Source organism: Ictalurus punctatus, chromosome 12 (genome assembly GCF_001660625.3).
Source record: "Ictalurus punctatus breed USDA103 chromosome 12, Coco_2.0, whole genome shotgun sequence".
NCBI lineage: Eukaryota > Metazoa > Chordata > Actinopteri > Siluriformes > Ictaluridae > Ictalurus > Ictalurus punctatus.
Window position 1 is genome coordinate 106,646 of NC_030427.2, and position 20,855 is coordinate 127,500.

The 20,855-nt window shown below is 40.0% G+C and overlaps 1 protein-coding gene across 1 annotated transcript in view; it reads left to right on the forward strand.

Moving 5' to 3' along the window:
* The first annotated feature begins 6,094 nt into the window (after positions 1 to 6,094).
* The window catches only part of LOC108261686 (plexin-C1-like), a 33,659-nt gene continuing 18,898 nt past the window's right edge, over positions 6,095 to 20,855 (forward strand). The window contains exons 1-9 of the mRNA XM_053684352.1: positions 6,095 to 7,269; positions 8,919 to 9,047; positions 9,491 to 9,625; positions 9,903 to 10,003; positions 13,026 to 13,134; positions 13,236 to 13,389; positions 13,525 to 13,630; positions 13,803 to 13,896; positions 19,818 to 19,856. Coding sequence (XP_053540327.1) covers positions 6,349 to 7,269; positions 8,919 to 9,047; positions 9,491 to 9,625; positions 9,903 to 10,003; positions 13,026 to 13,134; positions 13,236 to 13,389; positions 13,525 to 13,630; positions 13,803 to 13,896; positions 19,818 to 19,856 — 1,788 coding nt within the window. The 5' untranslated portion in view covers positions 6,095 to 6,348. The remainder of the gene's footprint in view (positions 7,270 to 8,918; positions 9,048 to 9,490; positions 9,626 to 9,902; positions 10,004 to 13,025; positions 13,135 to 13,235; positions 13,390 to 13,524; positions 13,631 to 13,802; positions 13,897 to 19,817; positions 19,857 to 20,855) is intronic.

A 20,855-nucleotide genomic window follows, 5' to 3' on the forward strand; every position in this document is an offset into this window, starting at 1 on the left:
TCAATAAAAGAACACCATACCCGTGGTGAAGCTTGGTGGTGGCACCATCATGCTTTATGGATTTTCTTCAGCCAGAACTGGGGCTTTTATCAGGGTGGAAGGAATCATGAATAGCTACAAATACGGGGTGATTTTAGTGCAAAAAAATTCAGTCATCTGCATTGTATTTCAGATTCCCCCAAAAAGAGATTCTTACTTGCAATATAATCTCACTTATATGCTTGCCTTACGAACTTTAGCTAATGCTCAGTAATGAGTACCCCTTCTTACCTTATCAGGCAGAGTCCGGGACCTCTTGGCTCAGAACCTTCTGTGTAGGAAGCCGGTCTTGTGGAGCAGGAAGAAAATAATAAAAGAAAGAAAGAGAAAATTGCCTATGACTCAATCAGGAGTCGTTACTAGTTATTTGAAGTGTATTCGAATCACCCACGATGAGGCTTCGGTTTATTGGTTCAAAATAACAATATTTAACATAGGCGTCTCATCACTCGAATGATGGTGCGTACATAAGAGTCTCATCACTCTGTTGATAATTGAGAGTAAATACATTTACATAAGTATGTAGTATATAGGATATAGGAACATACAGACACTTTTACAGAAGCATCTCATCACTGCGATGATAAATGCCTAAGTTAGGCATACATGAAGACATAAAAACATGAGCGTCTCATCACAATAATGATAGATGCGTAAGTTAGGCAAACATCACACACAAAGACGGAAGCGGCCTCATCATAAGGAAGATAAATGCATTATGTTAGGCACACTTAAAGACAGACAGACAGACAGACAGACATGACAGGTTTACAGCCCCGTAGGGCTTGAGTGGCACAAGAGCGAAACCACGGCGTAAATTTTCACCTCGAAGGTTCCATTCAGCTATATATACTCTTCAGATAGACAGGAAGTAGTCTCCTAATATGGGTATGAGAGCTAAGTCACTTATTCAACAGTCATGTTATTCAGAGCCTGAATGGTATCTTATACACAGAGTGTATGTTTATTTCTCTTCTTATATTATATAACATATATCTGGCTTGATCAACATGGTGTAGGAAGAAACTCATTTGATTAAGAGCTTTATGCAGCTGTTGTTTTAATATTCTTATCTGTTCGTGCGTCCATTCGCTGGATTCAATCTCACTGTCCACTTGTTGGGGAGATATTCCAGAGAGCCGAGGCCCATATCTCTCGGCAAGCTGCCGTGAGGGGAGACCAGGTTTCGGAAATGTTTGTGTAGTGCTCCTCTTGAACTCCCGGTAGAGTGTAGGATGCTTTTGGGTACAGTAGGTTTGCCGGTAGTGCCGCTTTCTCTCTGAGCTCCTTTTCTCCTTATCCTCTCTCAATTTTTCTGCTTTCTCGTTCCATACCTTTTTGTATGATTAATGCATTTTAGATTATACAGCATAATTAAACAGCATATACACATCACAATTAAGCAGCATACATTTATACCACAGAATCATTTATTCAATCTTTCCTTGTGCCTTTATGGTGACCTTAGGTAATAGCCATGATCATGTTCAATTATTTAAATATTCTTCTACGAATCCCTGATTGGCCTCGAGTTCCTCAGCTAGTAGTTGCAGAGATTCCATTACTGCTTGTAAGCTGAAGATTAAAATGAATTTCACCTTTCAGCACAACAATGACCCAAAGCATACATCCAAATCAAGGAATGGCTTAACCAAAAGATTAAGTGTTATTGAATAGCCTAGCCAGAGCCCAGACCTGAATACAACTGGAAATCTTTGAGGTGACCTGAAGAGGGCTGTGCACATGAGATGCCCTCATAATTTGACAAGAGTTAGAATGCTTTTGCAAAGAAGAATGGCTCAATTTAAAAGTCAAGACGTCCCAAACTGACTCTTACCCAAAAAGATTAAATGCCATGATACAAATCTAAAGGTGCTTCAATTAAGTATTAGTTTACAGGTGTGCACGGCTACGCAACCAGGATATTGTACATTTTTAAAAAATATATATACTGTACCTAAATGATTGCTTTTCACTTTAATTAATAGGTTAAAATTTCACAATAAAGGTAGAAAATGATCTGAATGATTCATCATGGTTTCTTTTTTTTTTTTTTTACATCACACAACCTGCCATTTTAACAGGGGTGTGTAGACTTTATATCCACTTTAGCTGGCTAGCTTGTTGCTAACAATGGATGAAGGCATAAAGGCATCTATGGTTTTCCCCACTTTGTAGCGCTATCACATGGAGGTAGAACACTATGTAATTCTGAGCTCTGACTTCCCACTTAGGAGGTAAGTCAAAAACATTAGCATTAGCTCTTGTCATTTATCAAGAAGGTACTCTGGACTTCAGTTCCCATCAGCCACTGCACTCTACTACATCAATGTCACATAACCACCTGCACCTAAATCACGTTTTTGTTAACGAGCATGCTTATATATAGCCACTGTTTGCACTGCTTCCTTGTCTTATGTTTGCCTTATGTTACCGTTGTCCGTGTTACTGTGTTTTGGTTCTGTTAGCCTATGTTTAGTCCTTGCCACAGTGTTTTGGATTAGTCATAGTATCTTTTGTGTTTTGTTGGTTTATTTAATAAAACGTTTAAAATCTGCGATTTCCTCCACAACCATCTTTGAGACATGACAGCTCTGAATTAACACTGAGACAGAGGCATGGGTTGACACTAAAGCAGCAGTCACATTTCTTCAGAAACCACTGCAAATATGGGTGGCAACCGTATCTATCATATGCCAATGTTAAAATATACCATCTGTTCCTGTATGCAGTGTCACCACATTCCAGGCAACTTCTCTTTTGATGTTGATTTTCTACAGTTGTGCTCATAAATTTATATACCCCTGTCAGAATCTGCAAAATATTAAATGTTTTTAAATAAGCGAGATCATTAAATTGCATTTATTTTTTTATTTATTGCTGCCCTGAATAAGTGTTTTCACATAACAGATCTTTACATATAGTCCACTAGACACAACTGAATTTGCACAAATGAACCAGTTCAAAAGTTTATATGATTTTGAGTTCCATCTTTTCACACTGAGGACAACTGAGGGACTCGTACACAACTATTACAAAAGGTGAAAACATTCACTGATGAAGGCAGCACGATGAATTAAGAGACAGAGGGGTGTAAACTTTTGAACAGGATGAACAGTGTAAATTATTATTGTTTTCTCTTCTGGGAAACATAAATATCTTAGGCCTATGTAGCTTCTGAAGGGCAGCACTAAATATAATATAATATAAAATAAGATCTTTAAACAAAATAATAATTTAAACCAATCATCCTGTTCAAAATTTTACACCCCAAAAGTTTACAGGTCTTCAACAAATAAATTAATGTTTGTTAATTTACTTTGATATTTTGAGTCCCTTAAATATATTAGTTGTATATAATATACATTAGTTGTTAAAACACACTTTTAACAATTAAATGTCGAACATATTATATTGAGTAATCTAGACAAAGCTTTTAAGCCATGTGCATTTTTGGAATTCTAATGAGCTTATTCTTACTTAAAAAGGTCAACATTAGATTTGGTTGATGCAATTTGGGGGAAACACATTTTGGAGGCGGAGTTTGTGAATCAAGTGATCATGGCTGTATTTTGATGCTGCAATTTTGAAGAGTTTGAGGCCTTTTGGAACTTTCGAAACACTGCACGAGGCAGTTCTCATACCATACATGTCTGAGGTCTATCATGTGGGTGATTGGAGGGCGCGAAGGATACAGTCAGTACATTTACATGGACAACAATAATCCGATATTAAGACGATACTCTGATTAAGAAACTAGGATGTAAACAGCGATTATTGATGACCTTAACCCGACTAAAGTCATACTCGAAGTAAACACAAATGGAATTAAGACGTGTGGAGTATTCCTATTTTAGTCGCATTATTGAAGTGCATTATAGATATGTATACACCTTAATCACAATATTAACATTGTGTGGGAATTTTCATGACAAGACACGTACACACACAGCAGTGCTCAACCATTTGTCAACAAAGAAGAGAGCACGGCTGCGTCTGTAACCGAGTATTTACCTGCTACTTTATATAATAGGTGCAATACATGTATTTTCACTACTATAGAGTAGGTAAGTACGTGATTTCGGACGCAACCCACGGCTTCAAGCAGTCGTCTATTTGCATGTACAGCACGACAAATAATTAACCGCACTCTAAGCTTTCATAAAATTAAAAACGAAACACCCAAAACTGTATACGGTACCGATCAGGAGAGGGGTACAAAAGAAAATCAAAAACATTATACATAACATAGAACACCATAAAGGCCAATGAACAACGAAGACGAACTGTATGTCAATATGTGAAATTCTGGAGGGAACATCAGACGGCGTGGTGTGCGGATGTAATGACGTGTGTCGTTAATCTATCTATTTTCTATAACATGTAAAATGGGAACATGAAAGGAATATTCTAAAAGCGACTCATGTGAACACCTTAATCACAATATTGTCTTATTCAGAATAAGGTCAATAATTAGATTGCTATTGTCCATGTAAACGTAGGCAGTGATGCATCCTTCAAAATTCGCCAAATGAAGGCCACGACACAAAGGATCCATGGATCCTTCAAATTGAGGCATCCTTCGATGGCGCTTGACGACGTGGCAGCTGAGATATACAGCCTTACTAGGACGCAGCCTTCAGTGTGAGAAAAAACTTTCTTCACATGAACTTGCATTTCCGGTCTCAAGCATTGGCATACATATGAATGGAAGTGAATGGAACGAAAAGTGAGACACAGGCTAACACTAAGGCGGAGACACGGGCTTCTTTGTGCGTTTTTTTTAAATTCTTTTTTCATAGCAGTTCTGCACTTGCATCCTGTCACCCTGGGTTCCGTTATGACAGACCTCTGACAAAGTCAGCGCCACCTATCGTGCAGGCATGAATTAGCTGAAGGCTAATGTGTGGGCTAATAACACGCTCAGTGTGAAAGGGCGTTAACGCTGAGGAGGAGACCGACGTAAAAGTGGGGAGAAACACTTCAAAAGGCGATTTCTTCTGAAAGGAGATCAGAAAGAATCTGTGTGTTAATACTTTGCCACACTGTGACAGTGTGTGTTTTAATGTGTCACACAGAGAATAGATGTGTTTCACAGCTTTAAAAAAATGTATTATATAGATATATTCCAATTACAGTAACTTACTCCTATTAGTTACTGTGATCAATTGATAAAAATAATTTACTGTAATTAATAAGTTCGTCACAGAAATCACCCACGATGCGATGCATATTGCAGTTAAATAGTGTATAATTATATATACAGTAATTTACTGGCCATTTTTACAGTTGTTTACCATACAAACTACAGTAAGGGTTAACAGTGTGTATTGAGTGTTAGAAATGAGAGTGCTGAAGTTCAGAATTAAGTCAATATTAGAGAGTGAAGTAGCTAGAAAAATGTGAAGATCAAGAGAATTGCAGAATGAAGAGGTGCTAATGGATGATAAGATGCACTGTTTCAGTAAGGGAACATCACTGAATTTGTGATCAATGTCCAGGCCACTAGTGCAGAGTGTATGCCCATGAATATGATCAGGGAAGTTCACATATTGATGCAAATCAAAACACTACTGTACAGGCACAGGCTGGTGTGGAGAATCCATATGAACATTTAGATCCTCAAACTGGAGAATTATTACAACAGACGGTTCAAGCTATAGTGTGATTAGTTCATTAAACTCAGAGAAAAAGATTTGTAAGGACTTGGGTGGTGGATATATCAGAATAATTAAAACTGGATCAGTGCAAACAGTGGCTGCTCGTCCACAGGGGCAGTGGTGCAGAGTCCCACCATTTATACCAGGTGTTCATCAAATGTTAATATTCATAAAGTCCTCATTCACAACTCCATACAGACAAACGGAGAGCATTTCCACTGCAAATTATTCAGTTTATCTGCTATTCTAATATACCTGAATTCACCCAGTCCCCTTTGTGTGTGAATAACACCACTGGGGCGCAGCACTAAACCATGAACAATCCCGTTTTAATCTAAAAGTTTCATATCAGTGAAAAAATAAATCTAAATTACCTGATGGTACTGAAGGTGCCGAAGTTGATCAGTGAACAACAATGCGGTCAGATAACCATCTTTATCTAGCCTATAAATAAAAAAGCGATTGACACATTACAGCTGTGCATTTTAACAGCTGTGCAGCTTTCAGCTGGTGACAGGATGTGTTGCAAACATTCTTTACGCGGAAGCCGTCACTTTTATTCACTTTCAGTGAGCAGACACAGGCTCCAGACTTCATCTGTCTAAAAGGCTGAAGGCTCCGGGATTCAGCCCCCACGTGTACGGACACCATGAGGACTGTTTTACTCGGGATATTTATTCTCTTTAAAGGAGCAATTTGCACGTCTGAGTACAACTTTAACGAGGTGATCAGACACTTTGCTGTGGGAAACGGTAAGGTGTTTGTTGTTACCGACTCTCAGCTCCACCAAATGCGGCACGATCTCGAAGTAGAGAAGATTAAAGTCATATCAAGCACCACGGACCAGAACGCAGTGAACATCTTGTTGCCTTTCGAGGCGAACGGAACTCTGATCACATGCGGCACTTTGAACTGCGGACACTGCGAGGTCCTGGATATAAATGATATAACACGAACTATCTACAGGGAGAACACCTTGCCGGTTGGACCGCTTGTGAACGAATCATCCGTTGCGTTCCTTGTCGATTATCCAGGCGACAGTAATGGCACATACATGTTGGTGGGGAGAGAGAATAATGATGAAAAGAAAATGTGTACCGATGCCGGTGTGGCATTGTACAACACTCTCTACACTCAGTATGGTGATATTTTTTCTAAATCAGGCTCTGCTACAACTGAAGCCTACATTAAGATTCCTGGTGTTGAGTGGGTAGATGGTTTCCAGGTATCTTCACAGTTTCAGTCCTACCTCTTCGCCAACATTAATTTAACCAGCAAAATAAAAAAAGTGGTTTTCTTTAAGATGGATAACAACCAGAAAAAAACAGAAATGACGAGATCTCTGAAAGTTGCAACTTTACGCTGCTGTGATGACCAACTTCGCCAGAAACTTGTGTCCTCTGCCTTTATCTCGTCGGAGTCTTCTCTTTTATGGATGGGAATATTCACTGCAGAGCGTCCAGACCACCCTGAGAACACTGTGTTGGCTATTTACAACATTACTGCCAGCAGACCAGTGAATCCTCCTGAAGAAATCAGATGCAGTCCAGACTGTCCCAGATCAAGACAGGTTTGAAACACTTAGATAGTTGCTCTAAAACTTAAAACATTTTAACGTAGACCTATTTATAATCTCCATGCAAGCAACATATATATGTTATATAGGTTATATATGTTATTACCAGGGTTGGGAGGGTTACTTTAAAAATGTATTTCATAACACTTACAAATTACTTCATAAAAAATGTCATCAGTAACTTAATCCAAGTATCACAATATGAAAGTAATGTAATCTGATTATTTTTGGATTACTTCAAGGCCACATATGTAAATAAAGTCAAGTGAAAAACAATATGATCTAAAATACTTTTATTTGAGCTTAAAACATGTTCAATGTTTGAATTGTTTTAAATAAATAAATTAATAAAAGATTATTGTCCCTGATGCGGGCCACGTCTTCGTTTTCAGAAGTCTTTGTTTTGGTCTGTTTACACTGAAACCCGGAGTTTTCAAACTAAAACGTTTCCAAAAGTCTCCGTTTGAGCGCCGGAGTGTAGACACGCAACCATAACAATTATGCGTTTTAAAAATAAAAAGCACTGGTGTAAACAGGGACTAAGTCCCGCCTTCTTGCACACTGATTGGTCGATTATAAAAGACTTGCACACCGATTGGTTGATTATAAAAGACTTGCACACTGATTGGTCGATTATAAAAGACTTGCACACTGATCTGGCAGATTCCTGCGTCTCAACCATTATCCTACTCTCAGAGTGAAGGTGAAGCACTGTTGTGTACAGTGTTAAACAATTGCTTGACAATAACAACAAATGAAGCTGTCTTCAGTGTCTACACACCCATGACCATATAAGGTCATCTTAATTTCATGTAATCACATTACTCGTATCACATGGCCATTCAAATGTGTACATGGTGGTAGAATGTTCACTCATGGCATCTGATATTTTATTTTCTTCCATGGACATTCAAAAGAATTTAGGAAATTATATATATTTATGTGATGCTAATAGTGTGTCTTTTTTTCAGTGTATTAAAATCAGCATTCATAGTAACTCTGTTTTGAATGCTATTAAAACACGGGGTGGGGGGGGTTGTAGGGGAGAAAAAAAAAAAGTGTCCTCTTTTTGAAAAATCAGAATTTGGTCACCCTAACTTTTGTGATGTAATGTTACTGGCATCAGGGATAGTGATCTTTTAATTATTTATTTATTTATTTTCTTAAAACTAATCCAAACACTGAACATGTTTTTAAGCTCTAAATAAAAGTATTTTAGATCAAATTGTTTTCTCTTGACTTTATTTGCATATGTGGCCTTGAAGTAATCCAAAAATAATCAGATTACATTACTTTCATATTGTGATACTTGGATTACATTACTGATGACATTATTATGAAGTAATTTGTAAGTGTAATGGAATACATTTTTAAAGTAACCCTCCCAACTCCGTATATATTGTGTTATGTCAAAAGATTAATTTCTTTGGTTTTAAATGAAAAAAAAAATCCTGATAGTATTCCTTAAAAACATTTTTTTAATAAAATGTGCCTGTAATCTGATTAATTTGTTTTCTGACATAACTGTAACGGATTACAGTTACCATTTTTTTTTTGTATCCTGATTACGTAATGCCGTTACATGTACTCCGTTACTCCCCAAGCCTGGTTTCTACTGATAACCATTTGTCTTGTTCCTGTAGAATAACGAGCCTGTTGTAGATCCCCTTGCTGTGGTATTCAAACACAATTCAATGACATCTGTGGCAGCGAAAATTAAAGGGTCTTGGACTGTGCTGTACATCGGAACTGCAAATGGCCAACTGATAAAGGTCTGATTCTCTCTCTCTCGCTCTCGCGCTCTCTCTCTCTCGCTCTCTCTCTCTCTATTTCATGTTAAATGGTACACCCAAACCCTGTACACACAGTCAGCCAGACAACACTTGCAGACTATTATTGTGCGAGCACATGTATTAGATATGTTTTTGAAGATTGAAGACAATGCAAAAAGAATGTTTCTTATGTTATGTACAACAACAGTATATTTATAAACACAGTGAAGACAGCACACTTTTTCTTTTTCTTCATGTATTTTTATTATTATTAATTCTAATACAAGTTTGCCTATGTCTACATCTATCTACTATGATATGTACACACTTTTCCTCTCTATATGAGAAGCTGGTAAATAAATCTTTACAGTGGCTGTGAAGGCCATGCATTGTGTTGAAACTCCACATAATGATTCCAAGCCTTGTTTTGTGTCATATGACAGCTTGTACTGGACACAGATTACAGGTCTGGCTGTGCAAAAGTACTATACAGATCTGATGATGACAGGATGGTGTTTCCCAGAATGTACTTTGACCCAGTGGATCATAATTACATCTACATAGCTTTGAGAAATCAGGTGAGTTTTAGCTGGTCTGAAGTTAAAGCTGTGCCTGCACACATGGATTTTTAGGATGAAATTGAGACAAGTGACCAACTCTATTCATTATTTATGCCAAATGATTTAAGAGGCAGTGCTCAAAGTTAAGAATCAGCCAGTTCACTTCAGCAGTTTAAACAAATGGTTAACTCCTAATAGCAATAAGACAAATAATAGCAATTAATGCCATAGCTTAATAGTGTTTGTGTGTGTGTGTGTGTGTGTGTGTGTGTGTGTGTGTGTGTGTATGTTGTAGATTAAACGTGTTGCAGTGACTCAGTGTGGTATGTATGGCACTTTAAGAGACTGCATTGGCAGCATGGACCCTTTCTGTGGATGGTGTGGGGTCACAAAAAGGTAACCTTCTAACCAACTCTTTTACATCTCTCACTAATGAAATGTTTATGTTCATTTTTCAGTTTAATATTCAGTTCATTAACTCTTCCAACAACCAGTGCTTTTTTTTTTTTTAGCTTTCTTTCATCAGTTAGCTCTTACTGCCTTATATGCTCGTGCATCACCAACCTGATGCAGTGTAATTGTCTGTAGTAACAGCACATATCTTACAGACTGAAATACACTCACTGTCCACTTTATTAGGAACATCTGTACATTCATGCAGTTATTACACAAACTGCGCAGTTCATTTTTAAAATTATTTACAGCATATATTATGTGCTGTACAAGATTTCAAACACTCCATAAGCAATAAACAGAACGAGTCACTTCATTTTGTTGCTGTCGTATTTCTTAGCTACTTCCTGGTGCTTTTTTAATTAGCACAACAGACACCAGAAAATTGTTCTCACCAGCATGGAACTACACATTGCAGCTATGGTAACCATGCAACCAAACAGTGGAAAAGAGGCTGTTTTTCTGTCTGTTTGAGGGGTTATTTCTCTCATTAATGATCAGTGGAGTGAGATGGACAACTGGGGAGATACACTACATACACTGCCTAGGCAGGATGGCCCCTTACTTGAATATTAATAGTAATCATTCTTACTCATCTAATGTTTGCTGTGTGTCATGTAATGGGGATAGAGATGGATGCAAGTGCACTTTAAGTTTTTATTAAAGAGACAGGCAGACAATTCCAAATACATACATCAATCCAACCATCTATCTTCTATACCGCTTATCCTACTGGGTCGCAGGGAACCTGGAGAATATCCCAGGGAGCATCAGACACAAGGCAGGGTACACCATGGATAGGTTGCCAATCCATCGCAGGGCACAATCACATACACATTCACACACCCATGCATACACTACAGACACTTTGGACATGCCAATCAGCCTACCATGCATGTTTTTGGACTGGGCAGGAAACCGGAGTACCCAGAGGAAATCCCTGCAGCACGGGGAGAACATGCACACACACACACAGGGCTGTGTTTTTGGAATTGAACCCCCAGCCCAGGAGGTGTGAGGGGAATGTGCTAACCAGGTCTCTACAGTAACAATTATTTTTACGGTTGAAGTTCAGGGTTTTTTTTTTTTTAGAGATGCTAATGTTAATGTGCTACAATATAACACACAAGTGGGCATGAGAGAACTTGAGCTGGTCAATTATGACAGAATTTAGGAACATAGCGTGAGCCATGACAAATTCATTTACCTTCTATAAACTAAATTGAATATTTTCAGTTAATTTTACAGGCTGTATGCAAAAAAACAACAACCATTAACCTGTTTCATCTTGTAAACAAATACAAAAAACCTCAATGTTCAGTCTTTGAAGTCTGCTCCTCTTAAATATATTTAAAGCTACACTATTAGACATTTTCCACTGTCATGGTTCTGGGCTGGAGTCAGTTCTCGAACCGCTCTGTGTATATTGTGTATATATCTGAATAATCTCATATAGGATGTGATTGGATGAGTTCATTTACCCGTCAGATGCAAAGCGCTTTAGGTTAATGGTGTTCATTAGGGATGCATCAATCAGGATTTTTTACAGCCGATACCGATCGAGATGCCAATCTTTTTTCGTTTAATCAGGAGGTCATAAACAGTTAAATGTAAGCTCTCTGCTCATGGTCACTGTTATTTGAATTAAAATAATAGCAATGAGAAATACTGTTGGGTAATTGATAAATAAACAAGCATAAAATATTTATTTTTAAATATCTTAAACAATAAAGAGACCTAATTAAAAGTAACTAACACAAATATGAAGGCTAATAGCCTTCTAAGGAAATAGCTTACTAAGCTTAATGTCAAACTGATATTAAATGCAACCCATAGTAATTAAACATTTCATTTGTCATTTTATTTATATTTTATGAATTAATTATAATATCTATTTTTTATATTAACTGATTTATTTATAACTAAGCACATTTTCTGTCTTCAGATTTTATTATTTTTTGTTCATCAGTTGTTCCTTTTAGATTGGTCCCCCAGTAAATTGTTGCCATGTGTGCTGATAATATTGTGTCAATAAAAGATGGCGGTTTATGAGATCAGCAAGTTGAGAGAAGCAAATGATGTTCAGTGTTACTCTTGTCATCATAATGGCTTATTTGCAGTATTTGCACACTTGTTCGTTTGACTGAGGTGATGAAAAGCAGTCTGAAAATTGTTGCATGGTGTAGATGCATTTTGGAGTTGTAGTTTTTATTCTGATTTTATTATTCAACTTCAAACAGGTCACTTGCAATGTCTATATATTTTTCCACAGACGCACAAAATTGCAAATGCTACTGAAATGGTCGCACTGTAGAGCCCTGCTAACCACTAATCTACTGTGCACGCCAATTCCAAATCGAAAGGCAAAAACATAATCAAAAAGCAAGTGAGGAGTCAAACTGGCAAAAGGGCATAAACAGGGCTTAGACAAAAATCGAGAAATACGAGGACAAAACAGGACAAAATCCCTTTAACGAGGAACAAGGATCAAAGGCTCGGTATGGGTCTGGTGAAAAACACACAGAAACACACAATACTTTGCACTGAACAAAGAAACATGAGGGGTTTAAATGATAAATGTAACCAAAGGTGGAAACAATAACAGCTGAGACATTAGGGAGGAACCAATGCATAACAAGGGCGGAGACAGGACAGAAACAAACAAAAAAACCCACAATTGTCAAAAGTAAACAAAATCACAGTTAACCCGGAACTGCATGCTGTTGCGCTTCGGGCAGTTCATACTCGACACATGCTCTGGCACACAGCGTGAGGGGAAATCCGTCACACTGTGAGAGAAAACATACTGTGGGTTCTGATATATATATTCCTTCAAAACATGACCAGACTTCTCAAACCACTTGCTTATTCGTGTTATCCACAGGTTTTAGTGGTTATGTGTTCAACAAAGCAGCCCTCTGACATTAGGCATTTCTTTTTGTCCCCTCATTTTTGATCACTCTAGATGCTGTTTGCAGAAGGAGTGTACAGCACCATCTTGGATCTCCATTGCTAAAGATTCTTTTCAGAAAGAGCTGATTTCCTTTCAGGTTATTTCTTTGATCCCTGGAGAGGTAAATGTTATTGAATGAAATAGGAAAAAACTCTTATTTTTTTATGGAAATGTACAGTATTTGTTTCTTTTTTAATGTTATTAATTGTTGTCCACTCTCAGATCAATCTGACTGTATACCTGCACCTGGAGGCCACAGGAAGTCTTCCTTTAACATGTACATTCAAGGCAGGAAGTGTGGATCTGTGTACTAGCCCAGTTGCACACTTTCCCAGCTGCTCCTGCAATTTCCTTGAAAAGCACCTGTCTTCAGATAGTCAGTATTTTCACAGTATTCTTTAGAATTGTGTGGGTCATATCACATTTTATAGGCTAAGTAAAAAAAAAAACTTTTTTTTTTTAAATGAATTGATTTTGCCCAACAATATGTAACTCTGCTCTACTTCTCCAGGACTCAAAGTCACAGTGACAGTCAATATTAGTGATCAGATCTTCACAGACAGCCTGACACTGAGGAGCTGCCCAAATATCACAGAGAATACACAATCAGATGCTCAGTAAGAAGATCCATTATTAAAAACCAAATATCTGTAACCAACCATCTGTCACTTTAACATGTTATTGGCCTATATAATAGATATTTGATGACACCGTATATATCATATTCTGGATGACACCAAGAGTCATGGTATGGAGTCTGGTATAGTTTAATGTCTATTTAATATTTAGGTGCACAGCCTGTGTCTCAGCTGGGTGTTATTGGAACAACAGTGGCATGAAGTGTACCTGGACTCCTAAATCTGCACCTTATGTACACATACAGGTGAGTCTGAGTAATGTACTCAGCTACATACAGCATACAAGTGAGACATGACACACGTCTCACTAATTTCTATATTACTTTTGGTTACTTCAGTTGAGCTTTTGCTAACTTTATTTTTAACACATGCAATTTTTTTTATTAGAGAATTGTTTGCTCCCATTTGTGAATTTCTTACACCACTATTTCCGCAATCATTGGTTTCATCAGTCTAGTTTGTTCTGTATAGTTCCTTTCCTGTTTCATTGGGAAGTTTTCATATGTATTCAGTGATTCTGTTTCTGGGTTGGTTGTTCTGTCTTTTTTATACTGATCTTGGGTTTCAGAAGTACCTCAATAATCAGATTTATTAGCTCCATGGATTTTATGTTTTAATTTCGTATGTAGAATACAGTGCTGTGAAAAAGTATTTACCCCATCCTGATTTCTTCTGTTTTTGTGTATTTCTCACACTAAATACTTTTAGATCTTCAAACGAAATCATACATAAAACAAAGGCAACCTGAGAAAGCACACAATACAGTTCCCTTTCAAAGGGAACTTCGACATTGCGTTTAGCATAACACTATGGGGAGCGCCTGTCGCGCGACCGGCATCTGAAGCTTGTGTAAAATCATGCCTATTTATAGGCCTGCCATGATCAGGTGACGTGGTAATTAAGTGATATAAATATGGCACCTGTGAACCTCGCCATCAGCCTTTATTATCTTCAGCAAAGACTGCATGTCAGTTGTCTGTGTAAAGAAACAAAAAGACGCTTCATTTAATTGCTATCTTTTCTCAAAATCTCAGAACTTTTCTATCCCTTTAAAAAAAAAGAGAAGAAAAAAGGAATGAGCGAGAGAGAAAAATATGAGTAAGAGAATTCAGGAATTGTGTTACGGCTTGCTCCCGTTTCATCACGGGGAATGGTGCACACTTTCTGGGTGAAGTGTCTAGCGATGTAGCATGCGATGGCAGCCTCGAGAGGCTGCGCATGGTAATGTCTACATTAAGCAGCTCGGCTCACGACTCGCGCTCTTATAGGTGGAACCCGAAGCGAGTTGGGTTTCAGAGCCTCGTGATCTGGGCCAGCCGCTGCCGAGGCAGCTAGCCATCTCAGGTTCGCGGGATCTCTTATGGATCTAGAAGAGGAGCCGGAGACGAGCGCTGCTCTATCTCTTGCTCTGTCTTCCGGGTTCGGTTCTCCGCTGGATTTTGGAGCTCACGTCGCGACTCCTCCTTCCGCTATGGAAAGCCAAAAGGGGGAGAAAAAATACACACCCAATAATAATAGTAATAATTCCTCTCTGACTCCGAGGAACCAGAAGGATGTGCTAAAAACTGAGAGCAGAGTATAAAGAGCTGTTTGAAGTGATTACTAAGGCTGGATGAGCCTTTTTCTCCCCAATGAAAGTAAATCCCTCACACTGCAGAAACTCCCCTTTCTTCCAGAAGTGCATGACAAAATATCAGGCTTCTGGGGGAAAACCACGTATAAGCCGTATTTATAATCCCACGATGTTGGATTATTCAGCCATTGTGGGGAATGAACAGCATGTCTATTTAGCTATGCTGAAGGTGGAGGAGGTGCTTGCGAGCTACCTTTCTCCATCAATGGCAGGTAATTATGGGGGCTGGCTTTGCCATCCAAGCCACCGTGTAAGGCCACAGTGGCATTGGTGGGCAAGGCCTATGCAGTAGTAGTCTTGCTTGAGGGTCACTGCAGACAATGACAGTGTTGCAGGCCTACCAAGCAGACCTGCTGAGTGAGCTCGACATATGGCGGCATTCAGCCAGTTCCTTCCCTGTTGTCTCGAGTTCACCTGGGCATCCAAGAGTGGAGCCCGGGCCAGCACTAGTGCGAGGGAGACCCAGAAGGCGAGTATGGCAGCCCGCCAACTCCCGCAGACAACAAGGGGAACCGGGCAGCCACAGTCGTGGCCTGCCACTAGGCCTGATCTGAGAATGGTCATAAAGGCCAAGCAGGCAAAGAAGAGCGGTCCTGAGGGGCCGTGGAGGGACCTATCAGGGGACATGAGGTTGTTAGGGCAGTTAGCCCTCAGTGCTACTGTAGGGCCTCCTCTAGCCAAGACGGTCCCAAGTTTTCAGTGTTCTGTGGTCAGCAAGCTGTCACAGCGCAACTAAAATCTGATGCTTTCTCTCCAATAGAATGTGGACTAGTTAACGTCACTAAAAGACCATCTGGCAGCATGGAAACTACTGCAAAATGTGTCGCCATGGGTTCTGTCTACTGTAGAAAAGGTTTCCTGGGTCCATTTTATAGCTCGCCCCCCCCCCCCCCCCCGGTTCAGAGGTGTGCTCACCACAGTAGTCAGCACAGACCAGAGCCCGACGCTAGCACAGGAAGTAAGATCCCTCTTGGACAATGGGGCCATAGAACATGTACCCCATTCCCTGAGGGAGGGAGGTTTTTACAGCCGTTATTTCCTGGTCCTCAAAAAATAGGAGTATGCGGCCAGTTTTAGATCTGCGTCATCTGAACTGTACTCTTCAGACATACAGGTTCAAGATGCTGAGGCCCAAACTTAACATTCCACAGATTCAGTTTGAGGACTGGTTTGTGACGATAGAGCTAAAAGGTGCATATTTCCACATAGAAATATTGCTAGCTTTATCCCCTCGCACCTTCACAAAGTGCATGGATGTCACTCTGGCTCCACTGTGACTCCAGGGCATCTGTGTACTAAACTACCTGGACGACTGGTTAATTCTAGCACAATCCAGGGAACTGGCGGTTAAACATCGAGATGTTGTTCTCGCCCACATGAAGAGCTTGGGGCTTGGGTGGAACCTCAGAAAAATATGCTTTCCCCAGTGCAGTGGACAACTTTTCTGGGGTTTATAAGGATTCTACTATGATGAGGGCATTTCTATCCCCAACATGCGTAGGGTCAATCCTATCAACATTGAGCAAGATAAAGCTGGATCTTGGGAGACTATTGGTGCTTATGGGCCTATTGCACAGGAGACCGTTCAGTGGTGGCTGAGAAGTTGGGGGTTTTGTCCAAGGTTGAGTGTCCCCGGATTCTAGCCTTCGGTCACACTCTAGGGATGTCTCCTTAGTGCAAGAAGGTAATGACAGACACCTCCCTCACGGGCTGGAGCGCAGTCTTAGAGCTGTCCAGCTCACGGTCTCTGGTGCTGCCCTCATCTGGAGCGGCATATAAATTGCCTAGAAATGTGGGCCATATTTCTATAACTGAAATTCCTTCTTCCTCAATTGAGAGGTCACCATGTGTTTACAGACAACACACCGGTCTCATATATTGACCACCAGGGAGGATTATGTCCGTGCCCCCTGTTCAGGCAGGCGCAACTAATTGTTCTCTGGGCAGAAGGAAAGTTTGTCAGTGAGTGCAATGTACATTCTAGGAATATGGGGGCACACATCCTGTTGAGGCAGGGGAATTGGTGGCGAAGTTTGGCCAAGCGGGACTGCATGTGTTCGCCTCTGAGGAGACAACACACGGCCCGCTGTGGTTCACCCTCACTCCTCCTGCACAGTTAGGGCTGGACGCCATGGTGCACATTTGGCCAAGGTCACATCTGTACGCCCCCCCCATCGCTCTGATCCCACAAGTTCTAGCCCTGCTAGATGGCACTCCTTGGGAGATTCCCATCCACAGGGATCCACTGTAGACCCAGTGAACTGTGCAATAGCTACAGTCCTGGAGTTCTAACAAGAACATTTCTCAGTTGGGTGGGCTCCTTCTACAATCAGGGTTTACATGGCCGCATTTCGGCCAGCCATGCCCCTGTTGATGGAACCTCTGTGGGGCAACATCCTCTAACTTCGAGGTTCATGCATGGTGTCAGGCGGCTGAGGCCCATCTGCAGGCCAGGCATACCTTCCTGGGACCTTTCTGTGGTCCTGGAAGGTCCGTCAGGGGCCCCATTTGAGCCCTTAGAGTCAGCGTCTTAGAAGCTTCTGACTCTAAAGGTAGCTCTTTTGCTGGCCCTGACATCTCTCAAGCGAGTAGGTGATCTACAAGCTCTCTCTGTTGCCCCTTCCTGCCTTGACTTTGCCCCTGGATTAGCCAAGGCCTTACTGTATCCTATGCCGGATTATATTCCTAAAGTGCCTAGATTGGCTGCCCACCCTGTGGTGTTGCAGGCTTTCTGCCCTCCTCCATTCCCCACACTGGAACAAGAGAGAATGCACCTGCTGTGTCCAGTAAGGGTTTTCTGTACTTACGTCCACCGCTCGGCCAGTGGTGTAAGTTGGAGCAGCTGTTGGTCTGCTTTGGTGTAATAACTTGAAATCTGCAAAAATAAATCAGACATGCGAACTCATGGCAAATAACTCAGAAACTCACAAGTTAATAATATGTTTATGGCCCAATCAGGACCACTGGGCTATAGAAATATGGCCATTTAAAAAACAAAGCGAAACAAAAAAACCTTGCCAATCACTCCTGGACCCTTAGGCAAAGGCAAATAATTCACCTTCTCTTCATGCAGCATAACATCAATCAGCCATAACATTAAAACCACTGACAGATGAAGTGAGTAACATTGATTTTCTCATTGCAATGGCATCTGTCAAAGGGTGATGTATATTAGGCAGCAAGTTAACAGTCGGTTCTCGAAGTTAATATGTTGGAAGCAGGAAAAATGGCCAATCGTAAGGATCTGAGTGACTTTGATCAAGGCCAAATTGTGATGGCCAAATGACTGGGTCAGTGCATCTCCAAAGCGACAGGTCTTTGAGGTGTTCCTGGTGTGCAGTGGTTAGTACCTACCAAAAATGGTCCAAGGAAGGACAACTGGAGAAACAGTGACAGGATCATGGGCGGCCAAGGCTCATTGATCTGCATGGGGAGCGAAGGCTAACTCGTTTGTTTCAGTCCCACAGAAGAGCTCCTGTAGCCCAACTTGCTGAAAAAGGTCATGCTGGCTGTGATAGAAAGTTGTGAGAACACACAGTGCACCACAGCTTGCTGTGTATGGGGCTGCATAGCTGCAGACCGGTCAGAGTGTCCATACTGACCCCTGTCCACTGCCAAAAGCACCTACAATGGGCACGTGAGCATCAGAACTGGACCATGGAGCAATGGAATAAGGTGGTCTGGTCTGATGAATCACATTTTATTTTATATCATATGGATGACCAGGTTCATGTGCGTTCTGCTGGGAAACCTTGGGTCCTGGCATTCATGTAGATGTTACTTTGACACAGACCAAGCAACGGTATTCCATAATTGCAGTGGCTTCTTTCAGCAGGATAATGTGTGCTGAAAAACTGCAAAATTTGTTCAGGAATGGTTTGAGGACCATGAAAGAGTCCAAGGTGTAGACTTGGCCTCCAAAGTCCACGGTTCTCAGTCTGATCAAGCATCTGTGGGATTTACTGTACAAACAAGTCTAATCCATGTAAGCCCCATCTTGCAACTTACAGGACTTAAAGTATCTGTTGCTAACGTCTTGTGACAGATACCACAGCACACCTTTAGAGGTCTTGTAGAGTCCATGCCTTGATGGGTCAGAGCTATTTTGGTGGCACAAGGGGGACCTACACAATATTAGGCAACTGGTTTTAATGTTATGGCTGATCTCTGTATATTGGCAGCACACTAGGCTCCTATTTCAATGATGTATATAAATTTCACTTTCTCATTTAAATGAAGTCAACCTATTAGTCTGTTTTTATTTTTCCAGTCTTAATATATTTATTTAACATTTGGGCTTAAGTTGCCAACTCTGAATATGGTTGATAATTAGTTTAAAAATTATACACCTGTATTTGAAGACGTTCCAAATGAAGTAATGTTTCTTCTTCTTCTACCTTTTTTCAGTTAATCATGACGTATTTTAACACAATGTTCTGTTTTAAAAATGTAATTTTTCATTTGGAGTTTGAATTGGATAAGTATAATAATGAAACGATTAAACATTAAAATGCGTTTCCATCCCCTATGCAGGACATATGCAAGCAGTATTCCTCTGAGAAAAACAACATGGTGAGTGATATATGGATCTGATCGCACAGCATTAACAGAAAGAAGATTTCTGTTAGGGAAGTTAAGAGGTGTGAAAGAGGAATTGGATTTGTGTTCATCAGACCTTTTAAATATTTATTTTATTTCTAAATGAATAGCCAGCCTACTTTCAAAAACATTTTTACTTTTGGAAAGGAACACAATATCTTGATTTATGCCTTTAGTATTTGATAGTTTTTGAATATTTTAATTCAAATTTGATATTGATCAGCATGGCTTTTTGCAGTGTCATGTGTTTTCCATTCATACACTGGATATAAACAATTTACACACCCCTGTTAAAATGGCAAGATAAATGATGTCAGAACTTTCTCCACCCTCAATGTGAAATTACAACATATAATAATAAAGTGAAAAACAATCAGAAACATTTTAGGGAAAAATAGGAAAAATTACAAACCAATAACTTGGTTGCATAAGTGTGCACACCCCTAAATGAATATTATTTTATTACACTCAGTCTTTTGGGTCTATCAGTGTGGTACATCTTGACTTCTAGATCCATCAGATTGTGAGGGCTTTTCTCTGTGCACAGCCCACTTCAGGTCACCCCACAGATTTCTAGTTGGATTCAGGTCTGGGGTCTGGCTAGGTCATTCAAAAACTTTATTTTCTGTTGGTTAAGCCATTCTTTTGTTGATTTGGATGTATCCTTTGGGTCATTGTCGTAGTGAAAGGTAAAATTCCTTTTCATCTTCAGATTACAAGCAGACACCTGAAGGTTTTGCACTATAATTGACTGGTATTTGTAGCTATTCTTGATTCCCTCCATCTTGATAAAAGCCCCAGGTCTGGTGGGAAAAACAGCCCTAATGTCAAATAATGTGGCTGTAAATGGCATACCAATTAATGTCTTTTTGCTCTTAATACCACGGGAGAATCCAAGAAACTCAGCCAAGACCTCAAAAAAACAACTGAAGGTACCACAAACATCTGTAAAAACAATGGTATGCAAATATA